The sequence below is a fragment of the Cyprinus carpio genome, chromosome B15 (genome assembly GCF_018340385.1).
Source record: "Cyprinus carpio isolate SPL01 chromosome B15, ASM1834038v1, whole genome shotgun sequence".
Taxonomy (NCBI): domain Eukaryota; kingdom Metazoa; phylum Chordata; class Actinopteri; order Cypriniformes; family Cyprinidae; genus Cyprinus; species Cyprinus carpio.
This window is the reverse complement of record NC_056611.1, coordinates 18,768,533-18,795,152: the sequence shown is the minus strand read 5'-3', so window position 1 is coordinate 18,795,152 and position 26,620 is coordinate 18,768,533. Positions and strand designations below refer to the sequence as shown.

The 26,620-nt window shown below is 38.1% G+C and overlaps 2 protein-coding genes and 1 long non-coding RNA gene across 3 annotated transcripts in view; 1 reads left to right on the top strand and 2 right to left on the bottom strand.

The window, feature by feature from the left end:
• On the bottom strand, positions 1-7,997 carry tbx2b (T-box transcription factor 2b). Its single transcript, XM_042739620.1, has 7 exons — positions 7,218-7,997; positions 6,147-6,414; positions 4,818-4,964; positions 3,689-3,765; positions 3,334-3,500; positions 2,140-2,747; positions 1-1,534 (listed from the first exon to the last, which is right to left on the bottom strand). The coding sequence occupies exons 1-7, from the start codon at positions 7,577-7,579 to the stop codon at positions 1,100-1,102; spliced, it is 2,064 nt and encodes a 687-aa protein (XP_042595554.1). The 5' UTR covers positions 7,580-7,997; the 3' UTR covers positions 1-1,099.
• Positions 7,998-8,261: 264 nt separating this feature from the next.
• Positions 8,262-15,936, top strand: LOC122139824. The gene is made up of 2 exons (XR_006156573.1): positions 8,262-8,832; positions 15,591-15,936. It is a non-coding gene; the product is annotated as an uncharacterized LOC122139824 (long non-coding RNA).
• A 396-nt stretch (positions 15,937-16,332) lies between these two features.
• The window catches only part of bcas3 (BCAS3 microtubule associated cell migration factor), a 218,411-nt gene continuing 208,123 nt past the window's right edge, over positions 16,333-26,620 (bottom strand). Inside the window, exon 26 of the mRNA XM_042739622.1 lies at positions 16,333-17,968. Coding sequence (XP_042595556.1) covers positions 17,817-17,968 — 152 coding nt within the window. The 3' untranslated portion in view covers positions 16,333-17,816. The remainder of the gene's footprint in view (positions 17,969-26,620) is intronic.

Sequence of the window (26,620 nt, the reverse complement as noted above, 5' to 3'; positions counted from 1 at the left end):
GTAAGTGTGCAACTTGTCACTGAGATAACGTAGTCCCATAAATGTAAAAATATTTAAACACGTTGATTTTTTTTTTATTGAAATTGTGAAAGAATCCTACAACAACATCAACAGAAAAATCCGGACAGCCAGCACAACGGGACACGTTCATATATTTCTTTATATAAACTCAGCTCAAGAAGAGGAATGTGGGTCTCTTCTGTTGGAGTACATTAACCTGAGGCTTCCCAAACCTTGTGAGTCCCGCAGCGTGGTAAGTGTTTTACAGCGACAGCTACAATGCAATGATGGCACACGCTTTCATTACGTGTCACAGGCAGATTAAACAGCAACGCATCACAAACAGGAACACCTTCTGTCTCCAAACAACAAATGCTATAGCTTTCATTTACAACAACCATAGTGAAAAATGAAAAAGAAAAAAAAAATGCAACGAGTTAAATTCTAAATATTATGTACACGCAAATGTACAGCTTTGAATAAATTAATACCAATTTGCATATTCTTAGGTCCGTGTAGCTTATTTACAGAATTAGGTTTCTTTTATTAATAATTACATTAAATAGTTCAGGTACAACTGTCTGTCGGATTTAGCCTAACTAACGGTCCAACTGTCGTGTCAATCCCTTTTGAAATATCCTTTTTATTTATTTTTTCTTCTTCTTTTTTTCTTTTCCTTTTTGGATGTAGCTTGGATGTTTTTAGTCTACAGGTTTTATGTGAATCACCATTCAGATATTGCAACCAGCAGTGATCCTACTGACGTTACGCAAAAAAAGTATTTTATTTGTAAATTCCTTTTTTTTCTTTCTTTCTTTTTTTAATAGATTGGTGTGGTCTTGTCAGCATGTTCTATAAAGAGTCAGTTAGGCTACACCATAGATTGTCTTCGCAGTGCTTCCTACGCAGATCTTTACCACCAAGAGCACTGAGTCCAACGTTTTCTTTTATTAATTGTTACTTGTTGACTGCTGTTTGCTTTTTTTCCACTCCAGCCATTCATGCGCAAAAACAGTACGTAATGAAATTTCTCGCAGAGAACCACTTAAAATCCTCTGGCAATTCAAGTCATGCCCTGGATAGGTTTGGGGATGCTTGATCACTTGGGCGAATCCCTAGGTGAGGATGTCTCCCCATGACTCTCTAGGCCGCTCACTAGTCTCTGAATGTTCTTAAGTTCATTGATGGATTCCTTCATTGTTGTTTTAGGTGAGCCGTTCCTCTGACTCGCCCCCGATTTGTGATCAGGCACAGGACTCGCTTCCCTGCTACTGCATTTAGACGATTCGGATAAGGGGTTTAGGCCGCTTGGCAATCCGGTGGTGAGCAGGTTTGTGCTTTGAGGGATCGACACGGGGAGCTGGTAAGGGTTGAATCGCAGTCGAGGGCGAGTGGAGCTGCTCAAGAACGGGTTCCTTGAGAGCGAGGAGGCCGTGTTGCTGTTCGTGGGAAGGGCGGAGGCCGCTGCAGCTGCTGCGGCCATGTAGGTGTAGGGGTACGGGAAAAGTCCACCGAAGGTTGGCATCGGAATGCCCTGTAATAAGAGACATTAGTTAGCGACTTTTAGCACATCGAACATGCAACAGTTTGAAAGGTGAGGATCTGCTACATGGCGAATTTTCAGAGAGCCAGTATTTGCGCAGATTAACTAGTTCCACCTGTTCGCAGTCCATCTGACTTCAATGGCAGGCGTATTTATTGACTTTTAGGGCGCATAGATACAAACGCAACAGGAAATTATTGCTGATTGTGACAACTGAAAAACACAAAGATGTAACGAAAATACGTGCCAATCAATCTACGTCACTATTTTCACGAATAGTTTTTTTCCCAATAAATAATAGGCCTACGCGTTTTCAAGACTAATTTGAGATATTTTAAAATCTATATCTGACTTTATTCAATAGCTAAAGTTTTGCAATCAGTTTATATATTTCTGAGTAATGCAAAAAAAATAAAATAAATAAATAATCGACAGCCATTGCGATTTACATGCAAGCAAAATCAAAAGCATCTCTGCAAAAAGTATATAGCTAAATGTAACCCATAGCCTGTTTTTATTCACGTGCTTCCATAACCAGACAGGACTTATGATGGTATAGCTCTAGATTTAAATTTTAATGGCGAGAGTTCCCTTACCTGAGAGGCAAACATGTGTTGCGATAGATGAAAGGGGAAAGGACTCGGAGTGCTCCCAGTTCCCTGGGCCGACAGGCTTCCATTCTCCAGGCCACCAGCTCCTGATACTGAAGCCAGTAGATGTCCCATTCCCATGGCTGAAAACGCTCCAGGTGCCATTGCAAATTGTCCGGGGTGGAATAATAGAGGTTGTCCGGTGTTTAGTGGGTTAAAGAACTGTTGACTGTGTAGGCCGGAAAGCGCCAGACTCTGAAGGTGCCCTGCCCCAAAATGTGAAGGACTCTCTGTCTGTACCATTAGAGGAGAGAAGCTGTCTTTACTGCCGCTAAGACCACCATTTTCAGTGTCCTTCTTTGACAAGTCTGGGTCTTTCCTCGGCCTGTTCTCAAGTTTGTCCTTCTCCAAGTTTCTTATGCTAAATATGGAGTCGCTTGATTTTCGGGAGTCCGGATAATCGTCTTTCTTCTCCAGAGCAGGCCTCTCCCGCCCCCGGTCCTCACATCTCGACCTAAATGGAGATGGAGGCTCTGGTCCAGGACTGCTGGAGCCACCACACCGCTCATCTTGGTGGTCCAATTCGTGCTCACTGTCAGTGCATGTTTTTTCGTCTGTGGTGGGACAAAATACTTTTTTTATACACATGTTCAAAAAAAAAAAAAAAAAAAAAAGTAATACAGTTGCCTACTTACAAAGTTAGCTATAATTTGTTCAAATACCGTTTAAGAGTCGCCTAATTCCAATCATACATTTCATAACGTTTGACAAGCTGACGACATTTTTGTACACTTTATAATAGGCTACTTTATAATACTATGTATTGCTAAAATAATATGTAGTAGGCTAACTATGATAACAACTAAAAATAATTGCGATAAAATAGAAATAATTAGGCTATCCAATTTTAAAAAACGGACTAGCTTTGAATGATCGGTTTTCTACATCCAGGCGTAATGTGAATCTAGGCCTCATGTGTTGCTCCAATCTGATTCATCTTATACCTTGTTTGAGAAATTGATTTTATCAGCACATTTGTTTCATGATAAACATTTTTATTAAAATGACTTTGTCAATTATTAAAGTAGTCTTGAAAAACGCTAAAGGCATAATACAGCGGCTTGTAAATGATATGACACTTAGGCATGTTTCCTGTCAGTGATCGTGAAGCATATCAATATAATTTATTCATAGACCTACCTCTGCTGCTCCGGTTAAATCTAAGTGGGCTGGAAACCGGTCCAGGTGAATGACCAGCATCTCTGCCGGTTGTAGGTTCGCTTGAGGAAGCATCAGATTCCGCGCCATCACGGTCCACTTTACATTGATCCTCATACATGCGTAATGATGGAAGGGTCAGTTGTTTCCTTTAAAAAAAAAAACAATTAAAAAAGTGAAAAAAGGAAATATGACCTAAGTTGACCCACATCACACATTAAAACAAATAATAAATAAATCCGTTGAAATCTAAACACTTTGCTAGGCTTTGAATCCGGTTTCTTTGGCCATTTTACATTGCGTAATGCATGTGAACTATAAAGTTTTCAAAACCTACCTTTTTTCCCTTCTTCCATTCCCTGTGTCTCGGAAGCCTTTGGCAAAGGGGTTATTGTCAATCTTCAGCTGTGTTATCTGAATGCAAAACAAAAAAAATAATAAAAATGCATATATTATATTATTCATAATTTGCTTGTACATTGTTAAAACAGTTATACAGCAGCAGCCTATTAATATTACAATGCTATTAATCGTTGTTATCAATGTTATGCTGCACGAATGCATAATCTACAAGTTATATTCAGATTTAAATGCAGAAAAAGTAAACCCCTTGTAAGTGGTCTGATCATCAGTTATTATCCCAACACCGTTAAACACGCTACACAGACTATTTTAGAGTGATATTTTAATTATTAAAAATGTTTAATGAAAAAGATCAAATCACGACCCCCCTGAGAAAATTCCACGAGTAAACATTTTCCATTTGTCAAATTGGTATTCTCTACAGCACAGCAGAGAGAACAAGAGAGGCGAACTAGAGGAGTGACGCCGACCTGCTATCAATAATTAATAGTGTGGCTTGAATCATTGCCAGTTTTTACAAGTTCCATGAAAATACAGAGCGATGTAACAGAACGATTTTCGTTGTGCCCAAGTGATTTAGACGCTGTAGGCTATAAATTCAGGAGAAACCAAGGCCTTAAAGTTCATAGATTGCTAAGCTAGATGGCCTCTGCTTTTTGCGTTTAGCAACTGACACGCTTTGATTGCTGAGCCTCAGAGTGTGTAGCTCCCGGACAAACCGGCGAGTTTAAGTGCCTGCTAATCGATTGTGACTCTATGTCATAAACTTTACGATACCGACAAGCTCACTAGGCCCCTCGGACACAGACTACAATTAACATGAGCAGTAGCTTGAAGTAGCACTGGACACGAGGAATGTGAAATGCTTTAGAGATACTCTTTTGCATCCACATATTCAAAATAGGCCTTCTACTTCTATAAATACTACTCCTCTTGTTAAGTGAGCATAAGCTATAAATCCGATCAAATGCAGAGCATGCAAAACGCATCGCAGAACAAAAGCAAAAATGCGAACATTGTAAAGTTGTACATTACATAATGCACATCTATAAGGTCCACAGCACGGTTGCTTTAATTCATTAAAATATGTGTAGCCTACATACCTTGTCATTTTGATAAGCTGTGACAGCAATAAAATCGGTCTCAGGAAAAACATAAGTCCTGAAAGTGCTGTATGGAAGCTTCAGAATATCGTTGGCTCTCACAATATGGAACCTGGGCTGGTATTTATGCATTGAATTCAGGATGGTCTAATGAGAAGGAGAAGGAGAGGAAGAGGAATGGAAAACATTAGTGCTTGTCAAAATAATTATCCATTCAAGTCATTAGTCTTTAAAATCGTTTTAGACAATAAATACCGCATAATATATGTTGTAATAGTGGAAATATTGTTCTTGGGTTAAATCACATAACAACAGGCCTGTGCCAGTGGCAGGTAGACAGAAAACAGTCACGCGAACATGCAACATGAGTTATTTGATGGTGCTATCATTATAACACAAATTAAATCTGAAATAGATATATAAAAAATAAGAGTTTATTAATTGTACATTTTAAGAAAGCCTTGCAACAACAAAATGTGATGATCAACACACACACACACACACACACACACACACACACAAAAAAAGGCTATGTAGCCTATATATTTTCTGTTTGACTGTACAAATATCAAATGGCTGTGCCATGCATGTAAATGTTTCATTTGTTTCCAGTCGATTTGTTTGCAAGTCGCGTAAGGGAGCAGGTCACACACTATATTTGACTGCATGCTCAGGTATAGAGTACTGGTCAGCATCGTCTCAACATTGTTCATTGAACTATCAGAGACTGCACAGGTCGCTCTACCTATACAATTCGTTGCTGCGCTTACTCAAAACAGCCCAAATTACACTTTCACTGTTGCTATTTGTAAACTCATTCACTGTAGCGTGATTCAAGGTCTCTCCGATTCCTTTGACCTCATTTTTTTGTCACTTCCTCCCCCTCATAAAAGTTATAGCGCTCTGCGCCTATCATAAACAATAGAAGTAACAGTGGCCAAGAAAAAAACTCAGGATGAAGTATTTACATTACATAACCAAGCTGACAATGTTATCATTATTCATAACGAATAAAATTATGACTTAATACCTCATATCTAGTTTATAAGCTTGCCGAAACAAAGAAAGAAATGAATGTAGCGACAGTAAAGAATTGTACATGGGCCGAAGAAATTAAGTAGCCTAAGCTAAAATATATATTTTAGAACATCCATAATTCTCTTCGCCCAGGAATAAACAGTTTTTACAGCATTACAGCCCACAGATGGCAGTAATTTTATATTTATATATTACACAGCAACACACAATTACAACAGGCCTACATGCAACACACAAAACGGGTTATTTAAAAAAATTATAATAATAATAAATTAAAAATGGGTTACTTACAAATCCGTGTTTGTCCGAAATGTTGTTGGTTAGCTTCAGTTTATGAAAAGCAACAGGCTTGGCCATCCATTGTTCCCCAGTAGCTGGGCTATCCGGATGTATATACATTCGCTTTGGCATCTCCGGGTCGGCCTTCCCCGCGACCATCCAGCGAGAGTTGTGGAACTTGTAGCGGCAGTCGTCGGCAGCCACAATATCCATCAATAGAATATACTTGGCTTTTTTATCGAGTCCATTGATGCGGACTTTGAAAGGTGGAAACATTCTCCTGTAGAAAAAGGAAATATGTCCATAAATCAAAATCTTTTTCTTTGCAAATGTGGGCAGATGCAAGCTTAACGTTTTAACAACACAACCAAATAATATTTAAACGTTTTGTTTACCTTTGGTAGATTTATTAAATAAAACAACCGCACTAAAAATACATGTTCAACAAATATTAACATTTCACCTGGCTGCAGATAATTTAGCTCGCCGCAAGACTTAAATCTTGCATGAAAGTGGCAGGTTATTTACATAAAATAGTTTATTGTCACCTCAGTACATTAGCAGACCAAGAGAAACATTTCTCTTTACGAAATAAATGAAAGCGCGATTTAACTGTGCCACACCGTGTCTTGAAAGTCAATATATGTTAGTATTGATATAAGCAACAAAAAGCCTCAGCTATTTTCCTTTTTTCTAGCCACAGAATACTCATCGCTTGTACTTTCCCCATTTCGTTTTCATAAGTCAAATGAGCAGATGAATCGTTCAGGTAGGCTACACATGCTCTGACAGTAAGACATTCATTTCTACAGTCTCATTGACATAATATTTAGGTCAGCTAGTTCAGGGCGCAAGACATTAATAGTGAAATGAAGGGGAAATGTCTTACGACAGCGATGTGAAAAAGAGAAATGTAGTAATGAATTTACTGGGCCTGCTGTAGCTACTACACATCCGTCGAAACGTACGTGCAACAGACGGCGAATTTATTGTGGAGTATATGTGAAACGCTGAGTGCATCATAGCATTCCCTCCTATAAACACTGAAACAAAAGACTAAAAATAGAGCAACCATGAACTCACCTGCCAGATTTCGTAATAACCATTTCTGTTCCAAATTTGTGGAACTGGTCCCATAGATCCTTAGCTTCCAGTGTGACTTTTGGATCGTCTTCAACCTCTTCCTCTGGCTCCAGGCTCTTAAGACTGCGAAGATGAGCTGCCTGATGATGGTGACTCAGAGCCGGATGGAGCCCAGCCTCCGCGGCTCCGGCGAGGGTATGGTCCGGGATCGGCTTTGTGAGAGCCCCGGGAGGCAAGGTCAGCGCCGGGAAGAAGGAGGGTTGCGCGGCCGCGAGAAAAGCTGACATGGGAAAGTCGGTCGGCCGGTGAGCGTGGAAAGGGTGGTAAGCCATCGCAGTCCCTGTAAAAACTGGATCTCTCATCGGTGCATCCAACAATCGTAGTGAAAAAATATATATTAAGTGGTGTTTTCTGGCAAAAGCAGCGCGTATCCAGACGATAGATTGTCTCACTACGAGGAATAAAAGCGCAGCAAGTCAAATTTGGCAAAATGTGAATCGCGAAAAGGCGAGCAAAGACGGAGGTAAGGATCTTCCGCTTTAACTCCCGTAGCTGCTAGTTTCCACGAAGTCCCCGCAATAATATCAGTCAAAGTGAGCGCAACGACGCTTTGAAGGCAGATTTGGGGATTCCTGTTCTCCAACAGTTGCTCTCATAAAAAGATTACTCTTTCGATGCGGATGTCCATTCAAGCGCAGTCATACTACGCAGACACGGAGTTGAAATGGTTAGATCTTGCCCTGTCCACTGTACAACTGTAACTATCTCACATGTCCTTCCTGCTCTGATCCCAGCACTAATGAACCAAGCCCCCTTGATTGCTGATTTTACGCTTTCTGGACCAATTGTGGGCCTCCATAGGCGTGGTTTTGACAGCTCCGTCCAGGCTCAAGGAGAGGGGGTGGACAAGAAGGTGTCGGAAGCATTAGCTGTAAGAAAACATGTCAACAGAATAAAATATTAACCAATGACAGAAAAGATCGGGAAATCCCACCCCCGTCTCCAAGCCAAGCACCGGGTCAGCCCTCAGTGCTTAGCCGGTGGTGACTGCACCTCGGTCGGCTTACGCTTTATAATTACGATGCCTCCTTGTTCAAGGATCAAACTCACTCTTCGATACACTGAAAACTAGAAATTAAGATTACTGACGTGTAAATTAACAAAAAGTGAATATTGTTATGATTAATTAGTGCAAAATATTATACGCTTTTCATTGGTAGCACATTTTAAAACATTATAAATTGAGAATGACTATTCGTAATAGTCAATAAAAATATCAGCAACACACCAAATGACGTTGATTTTTTCGCTGTACATGTCAAAGTGACGCGTACGAGTATTTTGTTCATAATATAGCACTGCATTCTCATAGTCAAAGGACCTTGTTGTGCGTATGAATTGAATTCAACGTTTCACTGTGTGAATAACTATTTCCGTGCTTCCTGCGTGTGTCGGGACAGACTTCATGTGAGGAACAGCAGCCAATAATGGGACATTGGTACTTTAAATTCTGCCCCGGGTCATTCAAAGCGCACAGCCACGCGCTGCACTACACCTACTGAAGAAAGAGGAAGAGAGCTGATGGAATCTAAAGACCAATGTAAAGATAATTTTGGTGAGTGCTGAATTACTCTTAACTGTTAACTCTTAACAGGCATCTGCGGTTAACTTTTAATATGACTTTTTTTTTTTTTAATTTACTCCATTTATGTCGCAATATACAAAGACAACTGTTTAGGGAATGTAGAGGTATTGTATTCATGAATTTACATGTATTTTATTGATCCTAACGCTGAATGTTCAGGTGAGCGGATAAAAGTTTATGCTCCGCTTTATTATCGGAAAAATAGCATACATCTCAATGCATTTAGGATTAAGTGCAACGCCACTAAATGTCCACCATCCATGTTCGACCTGTAGTTTTAACAGTGGGTCGAGCCATAAGTGTAGTCTATACCTTTAAGAAATCCACTCGTGGACTCTAGATTTACTAGGATTGGGTTTGTTAGATAGCCGCTTGGCGCCAGTCGGCTGACGTGCCGCAGTAAGAACCGTCTCTTGTCAGTTCATATTTACTCCAAAATCCTCTAACAGTGCACTCCAATCCCTTTAGCATTTACGCCAAAGTTTTGGCTTGCACTTGCCTTCTTTGTCTCTAGATGACTTGTGATCGTTATAGGTTAGTATTTCAGTGTATACTTTTCGATCAGATGTCGCACTGAATAGTTCCAATATTTCCAAAACGCATCAATGTCCAATCTATGTTTTTGTGCGGACGGATTCAACCGGTTGCGTTATGTTGTCACTTTTACATTTCGATACAAATCAGCAGAGCATGATGATAGGCTGTATGATTAACCCTTACTGTGCCAGAGAGGACCTGATAGAGTGATTAAATGTTGCTTATAAAATAGCCCACTACTGAAAAGTTACAATGTAAAAGTATCATTTTTTTTTTTACTTTTTTTTTTTTTTTCAACAGCTGGTCAAAAACTTGATTCGTTTGCAGCTGTTCTTTAAAAAGTCAGTGTGGACGTTTAAAATAGGTTGTTTTTTTCTTCTTCTTCTTTTTTCTATTGAGTTGCACGATTTGTGATATTTACTGAATTGGACATAAAATGGTTTAGAGAGCATTACGGATTGCCGCTCACGTCATAATGTCATTAAAACAGCTAAACGATATTTGTTAAAAATAATTTTATTGCGCGTTTTCAAATTGAACAGTAAATATTAATCAAGGATAACAGGTTTAGCAAATTCATGACTGTCTGTTGACAAGTTAAATTGCACATTCACACCATAACATTGCATAAGAATAGCTTAATCCGCGCCGTAAACGGAGAAAGCAGAGGCAAAGTAGGCAGGCACTTGTTGCCGAAGCCACGAGTGAACAGACACAGAGCTAAAGCAGGATTTATTGAAACTGACACTAAAATATGGGATATGCACACCTTTACCAGACAGGTATGGTAATTCTTTAAATAGGATACGATTTTCTTTTAAAAGTCGTGAAAATAATAGCCTACCAAATAAACATAATAGGCTACAGAATGAAAATAAATCAATGCTATTACGAACGAAACAGATTCAAAATTTATTGTATGACAATAAAAGTTTTTCTGCTTTTATGATGAAGAATATTTAAATATAGCTAGCCAAACGAAATGGCAAACCAAAAATAAGTGTCTCCTGATATAACATCTTCATTATTTAAAGGTAAAAATAAGAGCCATGCTAAAAAACATTAGATCAAACGTCAGATGAGAGTATAATAAGCACACAACTCTCCTATGCTGAGTTTTATAGTCATTTAGAATATTAAGTGCTAACTTAAATAAAATCGAATTAATTATACGAACGTCATTTTGACAAACCAAAAAAAAAAGAAAAAGAAAAAAAAAGCCTGTAATATGTTAACATAAAACCACATTCTAGAGGAGAAACTGCCAATTTATGATCAATGTACTTCCTAGTTTAGTGATTAAACTTTTTTCCCTGACACTGAAAATTCCGTTTACGCTTTTATTCAACAGGCCTATCTAGTGCATTTGATGTAAATATTAAAAATCGTTTATGAAAAATAAAAAAAAAATTTGCAGGTAAAGTGTCACCTGCAGCACGTTGTTGAAACTGGACTAATCAATAGTCTTGTTTGATCTCTGGGCTAAAACTTCGACAGAGAGTGATTTGGATTGGGAAGAGATTAACCACACATGGGAATGGTAATGGTTTTCTATGTATATACTTAAGGAAGTAATGACATCAACAAAGTCTCTGCAATTACGCCAGGTTTATTTTTCCTGCTGTACACATCTAAACCGACAAGAATGTAATCATGCGCTGAGCTCTTATCACACATGATTTAAAAAGCGTTCATGCTGGAAAACTTTTCACAGCACTGCCACTGTTTACTGCCAAAACAACGAGGCGTCGGAAAACCAATGACCACTTGTATTCCGAATAATTCTAATGATGAAAAAAACATCATTAAAAGTTTGTCAGGAGATGTAGAAGTGTGCATCAGCTTCGACCAGAGGACATTTTCATTAGTTAAAAATAGCTTGCTGCCAAACTTTTATGCATGATCTGCTTCTGTCAGCTTTTGTGTCCTTGAGACGGTGTCCGCTGTAAGACAATGTGTCTAATTGTGTTTCCAGGTTCTAAGGAAATTAATATGTTCCTGCAGAAAGATAACGCAAACCTTTGCAATACCTTTCACATATATGAAACCAGATGATCCTCTAGGGCTGATCATTAAATGACCGTTGCTCTTTTTTTCAGCTTTTACATTGTTGCTCCTTCTTTTCATCTTTTCATCATCTCTGCATCATCTCTCCTGCTATATTTAGCCGGTAGACTGAGGCCTTGGCGCCAGACCGTTTAAGACCTGTCAAAGTCCCTCATATTTCCCCTTGTCACATGTAGCCTATACCCAGCGCCTCCACCAGCTAGCAGCCCCCTCTCTCCTCCTCCTTTCCGTCCAGCTCTCTCTCCTCCATTCTTACTACCACGCACACCCTGTATACATTTCCCCATGTCTCCTCTTTTTCATTAGGACAGTGTATTTGATCTGCTCGTGCTTATTTTGCCAAATCGTACAATTTGCTTTTCGCATAGCCCATTTTGTATCACCCAACCGAGTCAGCAGAACCTCCTCTGGACGTGGACATACTGTTGGCTATCTGATGGATGCGCAACAACAATTTTATAGACAGCTCTGGTGCTCTGCTTCTTCTCCTCCACTCTCATTTTGCCCAAAAGTATATTGCAATAGTAGCCTATACTCCACAAATCTAAACGCCCTTTCCTTAAAACTCTAAAACACGTAGCGAGTTGCTTTCACTAGGCTATTAGCGAAGATTAATGAAGTCTTTATCCTCACATAAACCTGTTGATTTGACTAGATTTACAGCAAAACATTATTCCCATGAATGAGAACCAAAAACCAAACTAAACTCATATTAGAGATCATCATTAGGTTTTAACTTTTGAAAAAGTAGCTAATACTGGAAAAAATATTGCTTCATATTTATATAATTATGTTGTATTTTTTACAAGACAGATGGCCTATGTTTGAAAGCGAGTCTCGCTTATATTTTTAGTAATTTAATAATAGTGATAAAGACATAGATTGTAGAGATCCTGACAGGTTCCCTGGTTTTAGGCATTTAGGGAAAAAGGAAGGTTCTAGTACATAAATATGCACCGGCATCAGTGATCAAGCAACAATCGCTGAAAAAACAAAAAAACAAAAAATGATATTTTATATCTGGAAACGGTCAATCATACTTGCAAATGTTTTATTAAATATTCAGTAGTATCAAGTAATCCTTCAGTTTTTTACACATAATGCTTTAATAATTCTGAAATTGCAGAATCCACTCAAAATGACTAAATATATATATTTAAATTAATTTAGGCGAAGCACGGCTGATGATTAGCTTTTGGAGGCTACACCTTTTTTCAGGTAACAGGTGGGGGCGCTCTAATGACCTCAGGGAATAAGTTTACCTGGTTCTGCAGCCCGTTCAGTGCCGTGTAGTGTCATCATTAGAGACAAAAGCAAACCATAAAATGTTGTCTAGTATGAAAATAATGGTCTTTTGTCTCATTTTAATATTTATTTTCAAGCATAGGTTTAGCACACTGAGCGCGTAGCTCGGTTATTTTATACTAAATAATGTTAAGTAGCCCATTACACATTGATAATTGTATTTTGCAAACATTACATCCGTACCAACTGAAAATAATAGGCTCTGTTTAATGCTTTAGTCGTAGTTGCAATAACCTGTTGATACATCCAAAGACTATGTAACCCAAAACATTTGAAAAATGTTATAATCACAAGAACTAACACATAACATGTACAAATGTACAGATGGTTACACGTAAATATAACACTGTATTAGTAATTAAATTAGTAACTTATTTGTTTCCTTTATGATGACAAACACACACACACACACACACACACACACACACACACACACACACACACACACACACACACGCACACACACACACACACACACACACACACACACACACACACACACACACACACTGGACTTTCTCGGTCCCCTGAGCTTTTGTGTTGTGTGATGCTGACTGAGCCCATCATTTCCCCTTCAGCGATGAAGCCTCATGCTCCGTTTAGTCTATACGCAACAAGTGCTTTACCCCTTTGTAAATTTAAAAGATATTTGTGGTTGATTAAAAAATATATTTCCTTCACATCTAATATAATATCATATATATAAAATTAGACTTATCATTCGTTAAATAATTGTTCATTTATTTTTAATTTCTTCCTTATTGTGGCACGTGCAGTCATCCTGTTGTTTTAAAACAGCAGTACGAAGACTAGATTTTATTTCTTTAAACATCTAGGTAATTAGGCTACTTAGTGGTGATTATATTAACTCACTATCAACAAATAGCCTAACCTATTTTTTCTCTCCAAAGAACAATTGTAAAATACAAATGCATTTCAGTCATTTGATGACCTCCAATGAGAAATGTGTCGTGTATAGTGTGAATAAACAAAACAAAATTCTATATTATATTTGCATGGCACGATTTGCAAGTTTCCGACTTTATAATTAATGATCTTAAATACGCTTTATATGCAATTTATATGCTACTAAATAATGTTTTTCCACAGACTGCTTCAAATAGGAAAGTTCAACTTGTCATTGTAATAGAATACAAAATGGGATGAGGGGGGAACTCTTAAGTTAACATCAATAATATAAAACAACTACCCTTTCACAATCAATCCGGCTCTATTCAGTGAGAATGACTTCAAGATAAAGGCAGATTGTTCTCACTGTATCTGTTAGCGATGAGTCTGTAAGCAGCGAACAGACGCCCAGCGTTTCGATCAGGACGCTGATGAGATGCGCGTCCAGGTGTGGCGATCCTGAAGATAAGGTGATCTAATCGAGGCTATTCAGCAGCTAATTGTAAAATAGTGTGTCACACATTAATGTCAACACTGACCCCTTTAATCCTCCAGGAGCTGTCAGATATGATCCAGTTTACTGTCTCTCAAACAGTTGTGGAGATGAGTGCTTTACACGCCTCGTCTGATTGACAAGTAACACAGGCTATTACAACACGAAGCGATTACAAAATGATACTGTTTATGGTTTACTGGAAGGCAACAGACAACCGCCAATCAACCAGCCCCTGTAAATGCGTTGTTTTTTTTCCGTGTTTGTACACATGTATGTGGTATAGGCCTATGTAGAATACAGCAAATAAAATATGTGGAGAACATTAGCTCACTCGAACCGCGCGAATAATTTGCATCCTAATTTATCTTTTTTTTTTTCTTTTTCACAAAAGCATTTGTGAAGTGAATTTCTTCAACATTTATTTCAGACAAAGAGTGTCTTTAAAATATAATGAGTGGGATTGTGCAATGTAAATTATATCGGATAAAGGTAGGCTAGCCTTTTCCACACAAAACAAAACAAAAACGGGTTACAGGGTTGACAGTTTTACAATTTAATTTAATATTACAAGCCTTATGTTTCAGTTCATGACACTAAAAGGGGTTTAAGATAAGCTCTGTTTATTGAATAAAAGATATTTGCATAAATATCAGGTTTGTACAAAATCATAGCAACAGAGCTGATTAAGATCTCTGCTGAAAAACCTAACAAAATATAGTGAGACACTTGCTACTTGAATCTTGTATATTAATAACGGTTTTTAAATTTTAACAAGGTTGATGTCTTTTTTTTAATAACTCGTCCACTAAACTCTAAAAACATGCATAATGCAAATAAAATCAGCAAAGCTGCTACAAAGTACAAGCGTTTATTTGCACATCTTCATATAGATGAAAAACAAGTTACTGATTTTTTTTTTTGTTAAGGTGTTAAGAAAAATACCTACAAGAAACAGTAAAATACTCCAATATATTTTATTCTAAGGTGGTTGAGGTTCTTGTTCTCAATTTTTTCCCCTTTAAAGACATCTTATGTTTTCTGTTTATGGATCAAGAGGTGCAGCCATTAGTTCAGTTAGTAGTTAAGGGATGCATGACCTGCAGCCGTGCCAGAAAACAGCCTGTTACTGAATGGAGCCCATTCCCATTGGGATACATGGAGTGTGGAGGATTCGAGGAGTGTTTTGGAACAAACAGCCACAAAATCTTACATGGATTGCCAACAAGCCTTGACAGATTGACTCATGGTAGATTGTGTATCAGTGCCACAGTGACTAAACAGCAGACTGTTTATAGATTAATGCTTCTTTCACTAAATGTACAAATTTGCACAGCGGCCTTCTGACCCCACAGAGAGGAGGAAACCTCTGACACTCCTCACTGAAATGCTTGCTATCTTCTGTTGGTATTTATAGGCTGTCGCTCCGGTGATAAGGTGGCACTGGTGGTCTGGAGGGAGACGGAGAGGAACGAGGGCTGACCTTCCCAGACGGAGAGTGTGAGCTCAGCCACTGTCCTCCACAACGTCTAGAAGACTGCTTCACGTCGCCTTTGAGACACTGTGGGAAGCATTCCTGTATAAGGGTGATTGTGTGCGTGTGTGTGTTCTTTTTAAAGGTGGAAGTGATGAGAAGACACCTGAAGATGCTGGTGAGAATGGAAAAGTGAAAAAAGAAAAAAAAAAAAAAACACTTTGCTTTGCATAAAAAATCTCTCTGCTTGTTTGACTTGTTTACAATAAAGATCACCATGATGACAAAACTGGCTTTTTTTATACTATCTGTCTACTGCATCAGGTCAAGTTGCATAATTATTTTTTTTATATATAAGAAAATGACAAAGTTACCTGTTATTATATATTGTTGCCAAATTACTAGCAAAGTTAAATGTAACTACTCAGTGATGTTATTAATTTCACATTCAAACATTTTAAGATTACATTTTTCGAGTTGATAAATTTGATAGAAAATTTCGCTGCTCTATATAATCGCAAATAAACCTTTCATTATAATATAACACAAAGCTTACACACATGCAATTAAAGCAGCGATGGAAGAAATCTCAGCCTGTGTCCTGAAGCTTGTGGAATATTCATGATGATAAAAAACAGTTCCCTAAACAAAGGCAGTGATTGAGATTTGTAGCCTCTGGCCCAGATTTCAACCTCATCATGTAAATGCATTTATTTCTTTTCTTGTATAACAAATAAATTCAGGAGAGAGCGAGGTAAGTTAACAAGGGAAAACAGCAAACTAAGGAAGTCAGAATGCATATGCTGTATTACACAAACACACAAATGTATAGAAGACTTGTTCAATTCACTTGCATAAATTCCTATTTCAAGATCACATTGCGTAAGTATTATTACAAAAAATATAGTCCATACAAAGCATGTGCACTGCATTCAGACTTAAAGTCATGCCAACTTGAATGCCGTTATAAATTACGGTGAACAAACTCTTCATGTTTCCTCTCCAGCTACTGAGGCTTTCAACATGCACAGAGCTGCCAGCCAACAGCGGCCCCTTTAAACTTTCTGACAAGCTGATGACTAGGACCATGTATTCACATTTCTTGTTAACTGGTATTTATCAATAACTGTGTGTTGTTTGTGTGTGTGTAAAATGTTACATCCAGTCAAGCAAAGCTAAAAGACATTCTTTAAACAAAGCCATTTAAAATAGTTAAACAAGCTAATACAGAATGATATACTGATGATGATATTGATGGAACTTCTTTTCTAACATGTGGGTAGTGTCAAAATCAATCGCCTGAGCTGAATGAAGTTAGCTGTGGATCGCTGCGAGCGCCACAGCTAAATATCAGCCTATGAAACAAGGAGAAAAAGCGAATCAAACAAGGAAACATTAGAACACAAAAATCCCTTTTTTGAAAGAATCGATACGTGTCATTTAGGCATAAATTGAAAGGAATTAAAATCATTTGAATCCACTGAAATTATAAAGCAAATAAAATTGAATCCAAGAAACTTAAGAAAAAAAAATCAAATATACAGAAAAATGTGCAGAATAATAAACACTATAGTGTAACAAGAATCAATTGTAAACATGACCATGACCAAAGTCAAATCAATTCAAATGTGAACTACGGTACGTCTACTAAAATAAATCAAACACTGTCTACTGTTGTGTTGATCCAAAAAAAAAAATCAGCCTATCGCTTTTTAAGCTCAAACCTAAACTCAACTACCGAGAGCTAATCAGGACTTGTATTTGATGAGCACACACTCTCACTCACACACACGCATTCAATAAAGATGCGCACTGGAAGTTCGACTGATAATGATATTGGTAATATGACACATCTTTGTGAAAAGTGGCAACTCCAACGGATCCCTTCTACAGTTCATCTGAGCCGTCAAGGTTAATATCCATGCACTCTCTTTCTCTCTCTCAGGTGGAGGCAACGTTAATATTAATCTACAAGGGAAGTGAATGACAAAGGATGTTAACGCAGGGCCTGATTGAACAGGGATTTCCTGCATGCCAGGTTTGATTAAAGGAAAATCCACATTTCAAATAACAGAGAAAAAATATAGCGGAGAAGGATGGAGTTGTGGTTGTACAGTCAAGATTGTCCAAAGGCGACAGAGACGTTTCCTTGGGGCAAGACGGCTGGTTTTAGGGGAAGGCGGTGGGGTAGAGGCTGAGGGGCTGGCTCTCATTGGTGGGGAGAGGGGACCGGTAGCCCTCGAAGTTTCGGGGAATGCTGCCACTGGTGGAGCCAGAACTATTGCTGAGCGTCTCGATGCTTCCCTCCCTCTGGAGCTCTGCTGCTTTCAAAACAGACACACACACACACACACACACACACACACACACACACACACACACACACACACACACACACACACACACACACACACACACACACACACACACACACAGAAAGATGAAGCAAATAACAACATTAAACAAGACTCTTATGCAGGATCACCGCAGTTCTTGAAGTCATTAAAGATTTGAAATGATTCACTGTATTGCTGTAAAAAGATCTCACTAGTTACCTGAAGGTGTTTAATTCTTTTAAATATAAATGAAATGTTTGCAGTTTAAGATGATTCATAATCATCTGAACTTCTAAATGTTTCAGCTTTTAGAATAATGGGGAAATGATTATTAACTGTATAAAGAAGTTCTGGTTCATTTAAAGTAAATTATAAAATAGAAAGACATATGACAGCTCGGAGACAGTAAGACTTTTTTTTTTTTTACTTTTTATTCCATAAGGCTGCATTAAATGATCAAAAGAGAAAGTAAAAACTTTTACATTATTACAAAAGATTCCTATTTTTTTTTACTTTCTATTCATCATTTCTGTTCAGGAGTCATGAAAAATGTAACAGTTTCCACAAAAATATTAGGCAACACAACTGTTTGCAACATTTGTAATAATAATAATTGTTTCTTGAGCACCGAATCAGCATATTAGAATGATTCTGAAGGATCGTGTGACACAGAAAAATTTGCAATATTACTGTTTTTTTTTTTTATGCAGTCTTGTTGAGTATCTTATTCTTGCAGTCAATAAATACTCACAAACATATATTGTCTTTGTCTGAAGTAGTAACCATCAACAGGTCAATAGGTCATTAGGATAATCATTGGATGAAATACTGAAAAAACTTTACTCATATTAAAAAGACTTGCATATTACAGATATACCACTAAATGTTTCTATGATGTTTCAAATATCTTTAATATGAGTCGATGTTTAGTTACCTGTGCAGCCTGAAAATTTCCTGTGGAGATGTCAACCTCCCTAAAAATGACTATAATACACACACTGCTCAAAACAATCTGCTTGAAAATACAGAGATACAATGCTATCAGTTTTGGGAAAAATAAAACCATGTTTTATGCTTTCTTGTAAAAAAAGACACACTTTATTAGATGACTAAAGTGACGGTTCCAGTGAGGAAAAAAAGTGAAATATAGAGGCAAAAGCTGAGGACAAAAAATATGTAATAAAGTTTTTTTTTTTTTTTTTAAGTACATAAAATATTTGTGGACATAATGGCCAAAGATTGTGTTTTGGCACCTTGTGGAGAGTGTTATTCTCAGCATGATTTGTATTGTATATGTTGTGGATGTTACATGTTGTTAAACTTTGTCCATTGTGTACACAGTCCTGGACAGCAGGGACTCATAACCCCTGAGATATATGCAGTGTTTTAAACATACATCAGATGCAGAATGGTGGTGTCCATAATTTTTTAGTTATTATCTGGTGTGTTTACAGAACATCTCAAACACGCACACTGTACGGTGCTAAAGCGATAGCAGGGACTGGGTGGCCACATTCCCCCTGATGATTTGCGCTGGTGGGGGAGGAGAGGAGGCACATACCCCTGTGACAGGTGCTCGTAAATCCTGTTCTACTGCCTCAAAGAGAAAGAAGCGTGCCAGGGAAGAGACGGTGACTCTGCTTTTCCTCGTGTGCCCAGCAGATAGCACAGGCACACAGTGGGGCAGAGCCAAAAGCCGCTCGCACGTGGGCATACGCAAATAAACAGCGCTTAAATGATGCCGTGCGGTGCTGGAGTAATCAGAGGCAGGGCCCACACCTGGACCGGGGAAATGTGCTGGTGTGGAGCGCAGGTGGCGTGTGTTTGTTTGTGAATCTGCAATTTGTGAGCCAGCAATGATACGCTTCAGCTGGAACCTGTGCTCCTGGCCTTAAGCGCAGAATAAATAATGATGTCATACACCAGGGGCAGACAGTGTGATCAGAATCTTATTTCTTTTACATCACAGTTTACCTATTTTCACTAGACATTATTATAAAAAATGTCTATCTATCTGTCTATCTATCTGTCTATCTATCTATCTATCTATCTATCTATCTATCTATCTATAAAAATCTATAAATATAGATAATTAGTAAATTGGTAAAATCCATTAAATTAAATTATATTGTTATATTATTAAAATATTTAATTATTGGATTACTTCATATAATTAATTATATTATTAAAGTAAGTTCTATTAAATTTGTCAAGTATTTTATTTACAGTAAAATCCAATTCATTTAAATATTTAATTATAGAATTATATCAACTATTATTTATTTGTGAAATACTTAATATAATTTCAAATCCAATAAGGTAAACATTAAATAATATACTTATCATACATAATTATAATTATTATATAAATCTATTCATTTGCACTCTATTTACAGTAAAATGTAATCAATTTAATTCTATAATTTTATTAATTACCACTCATTTGTAAAGTATTTAATTTATAGTAAAATCCACAATTAATGATTGGTAGCTTTTCTAATTATAGCTAATTATTTTCTTTCTAATTTAGAATTTATTTGGCTTTTATTTGATGGATGCAAACCAAAATATAAGAATATTTGTCTTATTAAGTCTATACAAAATTATAGATTATAAACTCTAATTATTAAATACAAGCAGTAATAATAATAATAAAAAAAAACAGCGGTTTCATACATGCAAACATTACTATGGAAGCTTGTTTCCGACACAGAATAATAATTAAAAAAAAAAAAGATTTTTTAAGTAATTGAGACTTTTTTCCCCCAGATCTTAAGATATTTTTCCTTGTAATTCTGAGTTTATACCTCACACATTCTGACCTTTTTCTTTCAATTCTGAGAACTGTCAGAAAAGCAAGTTATGAACACAATTCTGAGAAGAAAAGTCAGAGTTGTGAGATATAAAGAAGTCACAATTAGCTTTTTAACTTTTTTATTCCATTGCGAAAAAACTGAATTGCAAGTCCTAAGCTCAGAATTTAGAGAAAAAACCCAGAATTCCTAGATGTAAGCTCAATTGTAAGCTTAATTACCCCAAAAAAAGAAGCGGAATTGCATGAAAAAAATATGCCTGTATTCAGAATTATCTTTCTTTTTTTTTTTTTTTTGTGGAAACATGCTTGGATACATTACAAATATTATTAAATGAGTGGCAAGTTGTAAAATACACATCTAATTCATTATATTTACCAACAGCCATCTCTTTTAAAGGAAACATACAAGCTACATGAAATCACCCCCTAAAACTATACGCACATTACACACACTGTGAAATTCTTTCTGTTTCTATTCCCTCTTCTGCATCACTGCAGGCATGTCTGATTGTTGTGGGGCCCCTGTGGCAGGCTCCAGCAGAACATTATCAAACAGGCTGCTTTTCGGCAGTAAACACCAGTCCAGCGTGGCACAGACATTTCTAGATCCTAGAACGCTGTTTGCTGTGGGTAACCAGCACATGCTTACACATTAGACTCACTCAGTGAAGAACACTACTGAGTGACAGAGAACATGCGGGCACTGAGGGGGAGTCAACTGATCATTAGAAGGGAACCAAACAGGATCAAAGCACATAAAGAGCCCTTCATCAGACTGCTGTGCCAGTGTAAATACCAATGAGAGAGTGGTCCCAATTTGTGCCCTCATTATGGGGGAAAGAGTTGGGGAAACGGGACAGAGGGCGTAACTTACTCTGATATACACTCTTTAAGAGTTCAGTTTCTTGTTTGTGCTTTAATCGTAGCATGGATGCAGCTGGAGTTGATTAGCACACTCATCATTCTTCTCTCCAGGTCATGTGTCTCTGCCTGACAAGATGGGCTTTTAATAAACCTTGGCTGTCTATACATTAGAAACACACTCAAAAAAGTTTGAAAGCTGTGGCAACACCCGTAATACAATTTTAAATTTGTACACTATCTGTAGTTTTCACGTGATCTCTGGAGCTGTCAAAAGTCTCCTGAATAATGCATAGTGAGGTGTTTTGCATAATCCAGCAGAACATTTAATGATAAATAAAGATATATGGATGCGCGAAAAAAAGGGTACCCATTGTTAATTTTGATATACTACAGACATTGTAACTGATTGAGAGATCCACATCAAATTAATTTTATGTCACAGAAGATGCATCCAGGTTAGGAATATGTATCAAACAAACATATCAAACATATATCAAGTTGAAATACTAATGTATAAAACAATGTAAACTATTTGGCTAAAGAAAAAAAATTGTGAAATACGCTGTTTAATAATAATAATAGTAATAATGAAAATAATAACCTGAATTATTATTACTACTACTACTGCTACTACTACTACTAATAATAATTCTGATCTCCAATCAAGATACTGGATATGTTTGTACTATGTTTGTCACTCATTTCTGGGCTTCCTCATTAAACACAAGCAGAAACAGACCTAACTGCACCCTCAAGAAAAAAACAATACACATTCTGGTGTGCACACAATGTCACACATACATACAGTACGCACACGCAGTTGATAGTTATTTCACAGCCCCTCTGTGATTATCACTAAATTAAAAGCTGGCATTAAGGGAATCATCCTCTTAAAAAGTGGGCATTAGCAACACCCCAGCTTAGGGGCATTGTGAGTGTGTATGGGTCATATTATTGTGACAGGGCCTCATCCTGTATCCAGTTTACTCATTCTGTCTGGGCTATAAATAGTGTGAGTGTGTGTGTGTGTGTGTGAGAGACAGAGAGAGAGACCCCTTTCCAGATAAGAAGCAAAGTCGCTGCCAAACCGACAAGACCCTATCAGAAAGGATGGAAGGCATAAGCCCCGCCCACATGTAAAAGTCCATATTTCATGGTCATTACAGAATGAGCTTTTATGAGCAGTGCAGGTAAAGGTGGCCGGCCTCCATTATGCTTTCAATTACATATAATGAAAACCTACTGTAACCTCTGCTGCCCTGGGAAATACCATCCTCCAGCAAGGACGCATTTCTCATTTACTCATTAGAAACAGAGCCGCGCTATTGGTGGAGGCCATGGTGATGCGTGTGAGGGACCAGACATCATCTCACTACTGCACACAGACGGCCTGGAGGGTACAAACATAAGACAGACCAAAGGAGTCTACTGCTTCATGATTATTTCACAAAAAACGCTTTTCATTACTATCGACCATCCTAGCAACCAGCAAGCAAGAAATCTAGTGAGTGAGTGCTAAAAAGAGGAACTGCTGCAGATGGTAATGTGAGTTATGAATGCTAAAATTTACAGTGCTAAAAAATGAATCACACTTACGACGATAACCACGCACAAACTCTCAGATCTCCCATTGCTGCCGTGTTCCTAACTAGAGCACAGTGAGTTGAGTGCGTGTTGAAATGAAAGCATATTCATGTTCCTGCATGTAACGTCCGAACTAAACGAGGCTCTAGTGTAGCATTACCACAGAGGTGTGAATGACTCTCCACACATATACTTATGGGCTTAAATGATTCATTTTCTTCTATAATTTTTCCTTCCCTTACTTTCACTGAAATAACACCAAGGTGATGAATGAGTGGGAAGAGCCAGAGAGAATGTTTCTAGGAAATATGAGAGGAAATATTGTCCTCTGACATAAGATGCTAATGTCTGCTGTATCTGATATATCACATGCTTGTGCTGTTCTACAAAAGCAGAATATGAACTAGATTTTTACATTTGCTGGAGATAATGTGAAACGGGAAAATAGTCTTTGCTCGTGCAAAACTCATTGGCACAATGCTAGTGTTCTGGGTGGTTTGCAGGGCATTGCTATACATTGCTTAATATTTTTGGGAACCTGTGATACTTTTTTCTTTGATTCTTTAATGAATAAAAGTAAAACAAACAACAACAACAACAACAAAAAATCTAGAAAACATGATGCTTTCTTTTTCTTTAAAGAACAAAGTTAAAAAGAACAGCAATTGTTTGAAATATAAATATTTTGTAATATTATAAATGTGTTCACTTTTAATCAAATTAATGCATCTTTGCAGAACTGAAAACATTAATTTCTCACCTAATTCTAATTTAAGTTGCCAAGTACGTTGCATTTTTAAAAAAATATATTTTGCTGTAAAATCCAGTTTGTAATGTTGTGACTCACCTTTGTGACATACATTGTAACTCTTACATATGAATCTTCCAGAGTGGGCAGGTATGGTTACACTTCATAGCGATTTTTGTCTAAGCAACACCACTAATGACTCTCAAATGATTTAGTTTATAATTCAGTTGGATTATTTAAACTGTTTCTGAATAGTATACAGTGATGATAAACTTTCCAAATGTGCTAAATGGACTAAACGTGGCCAAATCCATTGAGATAACAAACACGACTGATTTCGTATTTATCGCACTAGACCACAGCCTCTGAATAAAAACCCAAGTCAAACAAAATCACTCTGCCAGCATTAAGAAGGTCTATTACTGCTAGCAGAGAAATTGGTTAAATAGTTGCTCAAGGCGCAGGTCTCAAATTTAAGCCAGTGGGATGGAAGGCTCATGCCATTTACAATTACAAACCACTCAGGCTGGTGGCTTAATTTGAGTTTTGATTCAATTAGTTGATTTAATTGCTGTCCATATTGCTTTATGTCTCTTTGATTGATGGGCACGGTCAATGTGACGGCCACGGAGCCGTACGCCATGCCAAGCATCCTAAGATGTACACACACACACAAGTCTTGCTGATGGAGTGAGGTTCATTAAAGCCCTGTAGCCCAAGGAGGAATCCTGCACTCAGCTGGTCTTTCACTGAAAAGCACCATTGCTCACTCACTCACCCTGAAGCTCAAGCTCGCACGTGCTCGCCAACTCCAAACCGGACTTTCATCTACCAGCCACAAACACATTAGAAAATAAACAGCAATGTGCTTTCTGCTTTGCATAATTGCCATTTTGCTTTGCATTAGTCAGATCATCACTAAGCAATTAAATAATAGCATTAAATGATGTTGTCCTCTTTGAGCGCACGATCACCTGAAAGTGTCGGAACGCCTCTAGAGGAAGAAAGAGAGAAAATGTTTATTCACAGCTCCGAGAGAGGCGTGCATGAGTGCTTTTCTAAGTGTGAGGCCATTAGAGAACCGTGTGTGTGTGAAAGAGAGGCAGCAGCACAGGCAGCGACAGTCACACTCTCTCTTTCTCGCTCACTTCACATCCTCTCTCCTCTTTTCACTTTCCTGGAAAGTGCTGCAGTCAGGTCAGTGATCTAATATCAGTGTGGACCGTTAGCGCTGTAACGCCTTTCAGCTGCACCTTCAAGAAACCCTCCATTATGTTCTCTATCTCTAATTCATGCAACCTCTTTTACTGATATATATATACAGCACGCACATGTGTAGATGTGAAAGGAGAGGGAGGAAGAGTTTGGAGAAGTAGGAAAGATCCAGGTAAATGTGGTATTGAATAATGAACTCTTCTTTATACTCTGGAGAGGCTAAACACAGTAAATGCCCTATGAGTCCGGATCGGTTGTGGAATCACGGCTCTGACACGTAGCACGTCTCACCGACACCTGCCTCTTGCTTCCATTTGCAGCGCTCTCAAATGCCTGGCGCTTTCGTCATGTTTCACCAACACCATGTCTAGACATCCTGGAACATCTTTTAAAAGTGCTCCTTCCACCCCCTCAGCTGTCTCACTTTCTTTCTCTCTTCTTTCTTTCCGAGCTGCTATTTTCTGACTGTCGCTCCCTTGAGCGAGCTGTTAAGTGCAGTCTCAAAAAATTCAACAAAAAGCCCATTTACTGAAAGCTTCAGTTTCTACCCTCAATCAAGGCTTCCGTCCTTTTCTTTACTGTTTTAGCAACTAGTTTGTAGGCTAGAAGAAGAACGAGGAAAAAAATGCTAAAATGATATCCAGGCCCAATGTGTCACTGATGGAGAGAGCCTCTGAATGCGGGAATTCTTCTTCATCGTGTCACCCTATCGCTGCACGTTACTCTCAAACCTTTGCTGGACAGAAGAGACTGATCCTTGGATGAATGGGTGAGTGCTGAGGGGAGGAAATGCAGGCCCTATCCTCAGCAACAGCTCCACATAGGTCAGATCAACATAGCATGCAGAAATGGACCTAATATCTCTATGATCACGCCTGTCTTGTTGCCCACAAATGCAGGGTCACTGTGTGCTGGAAGAGATGCAGTTTACAGAGGGGCAGTTTCAAGAAAAGGAAGACTGAAATGACATATGGATGTATTTACTTACTAAACTCACATGTACCAGGCATTATAGAGCAGCTAAACACTACAGACTTGCAGCACAACTTCATGGTCCAGCACACTTCCACTGAGGAACTTGGGTTTGGCAGGAGATTGAGCAGACCCAGATTAGAGCTGGGTTTGTTTACGCAATCCATCGTCCGTGTGCTGCGTATAGGTGGCAGATGATTGATTAGCACAAGCTAAGTTCTTTGCATGGCGAGTGACTGGGACTGCTGTGCTTTCAGCTGTGTCTTGTTGCTTTAGTGATGACTATCGCACCACATTAAAATGAGCCGTGACATTAAGACACGGAACGCTCTTTCTGATAATAGCTTGCGATTTGGCGAAAGAATACTTGCGAGTTAGTCCAATTCAAACAGGGAATATTACCGTCATTAACCAGGTAAGCAAACAATAGAGGGTTTTC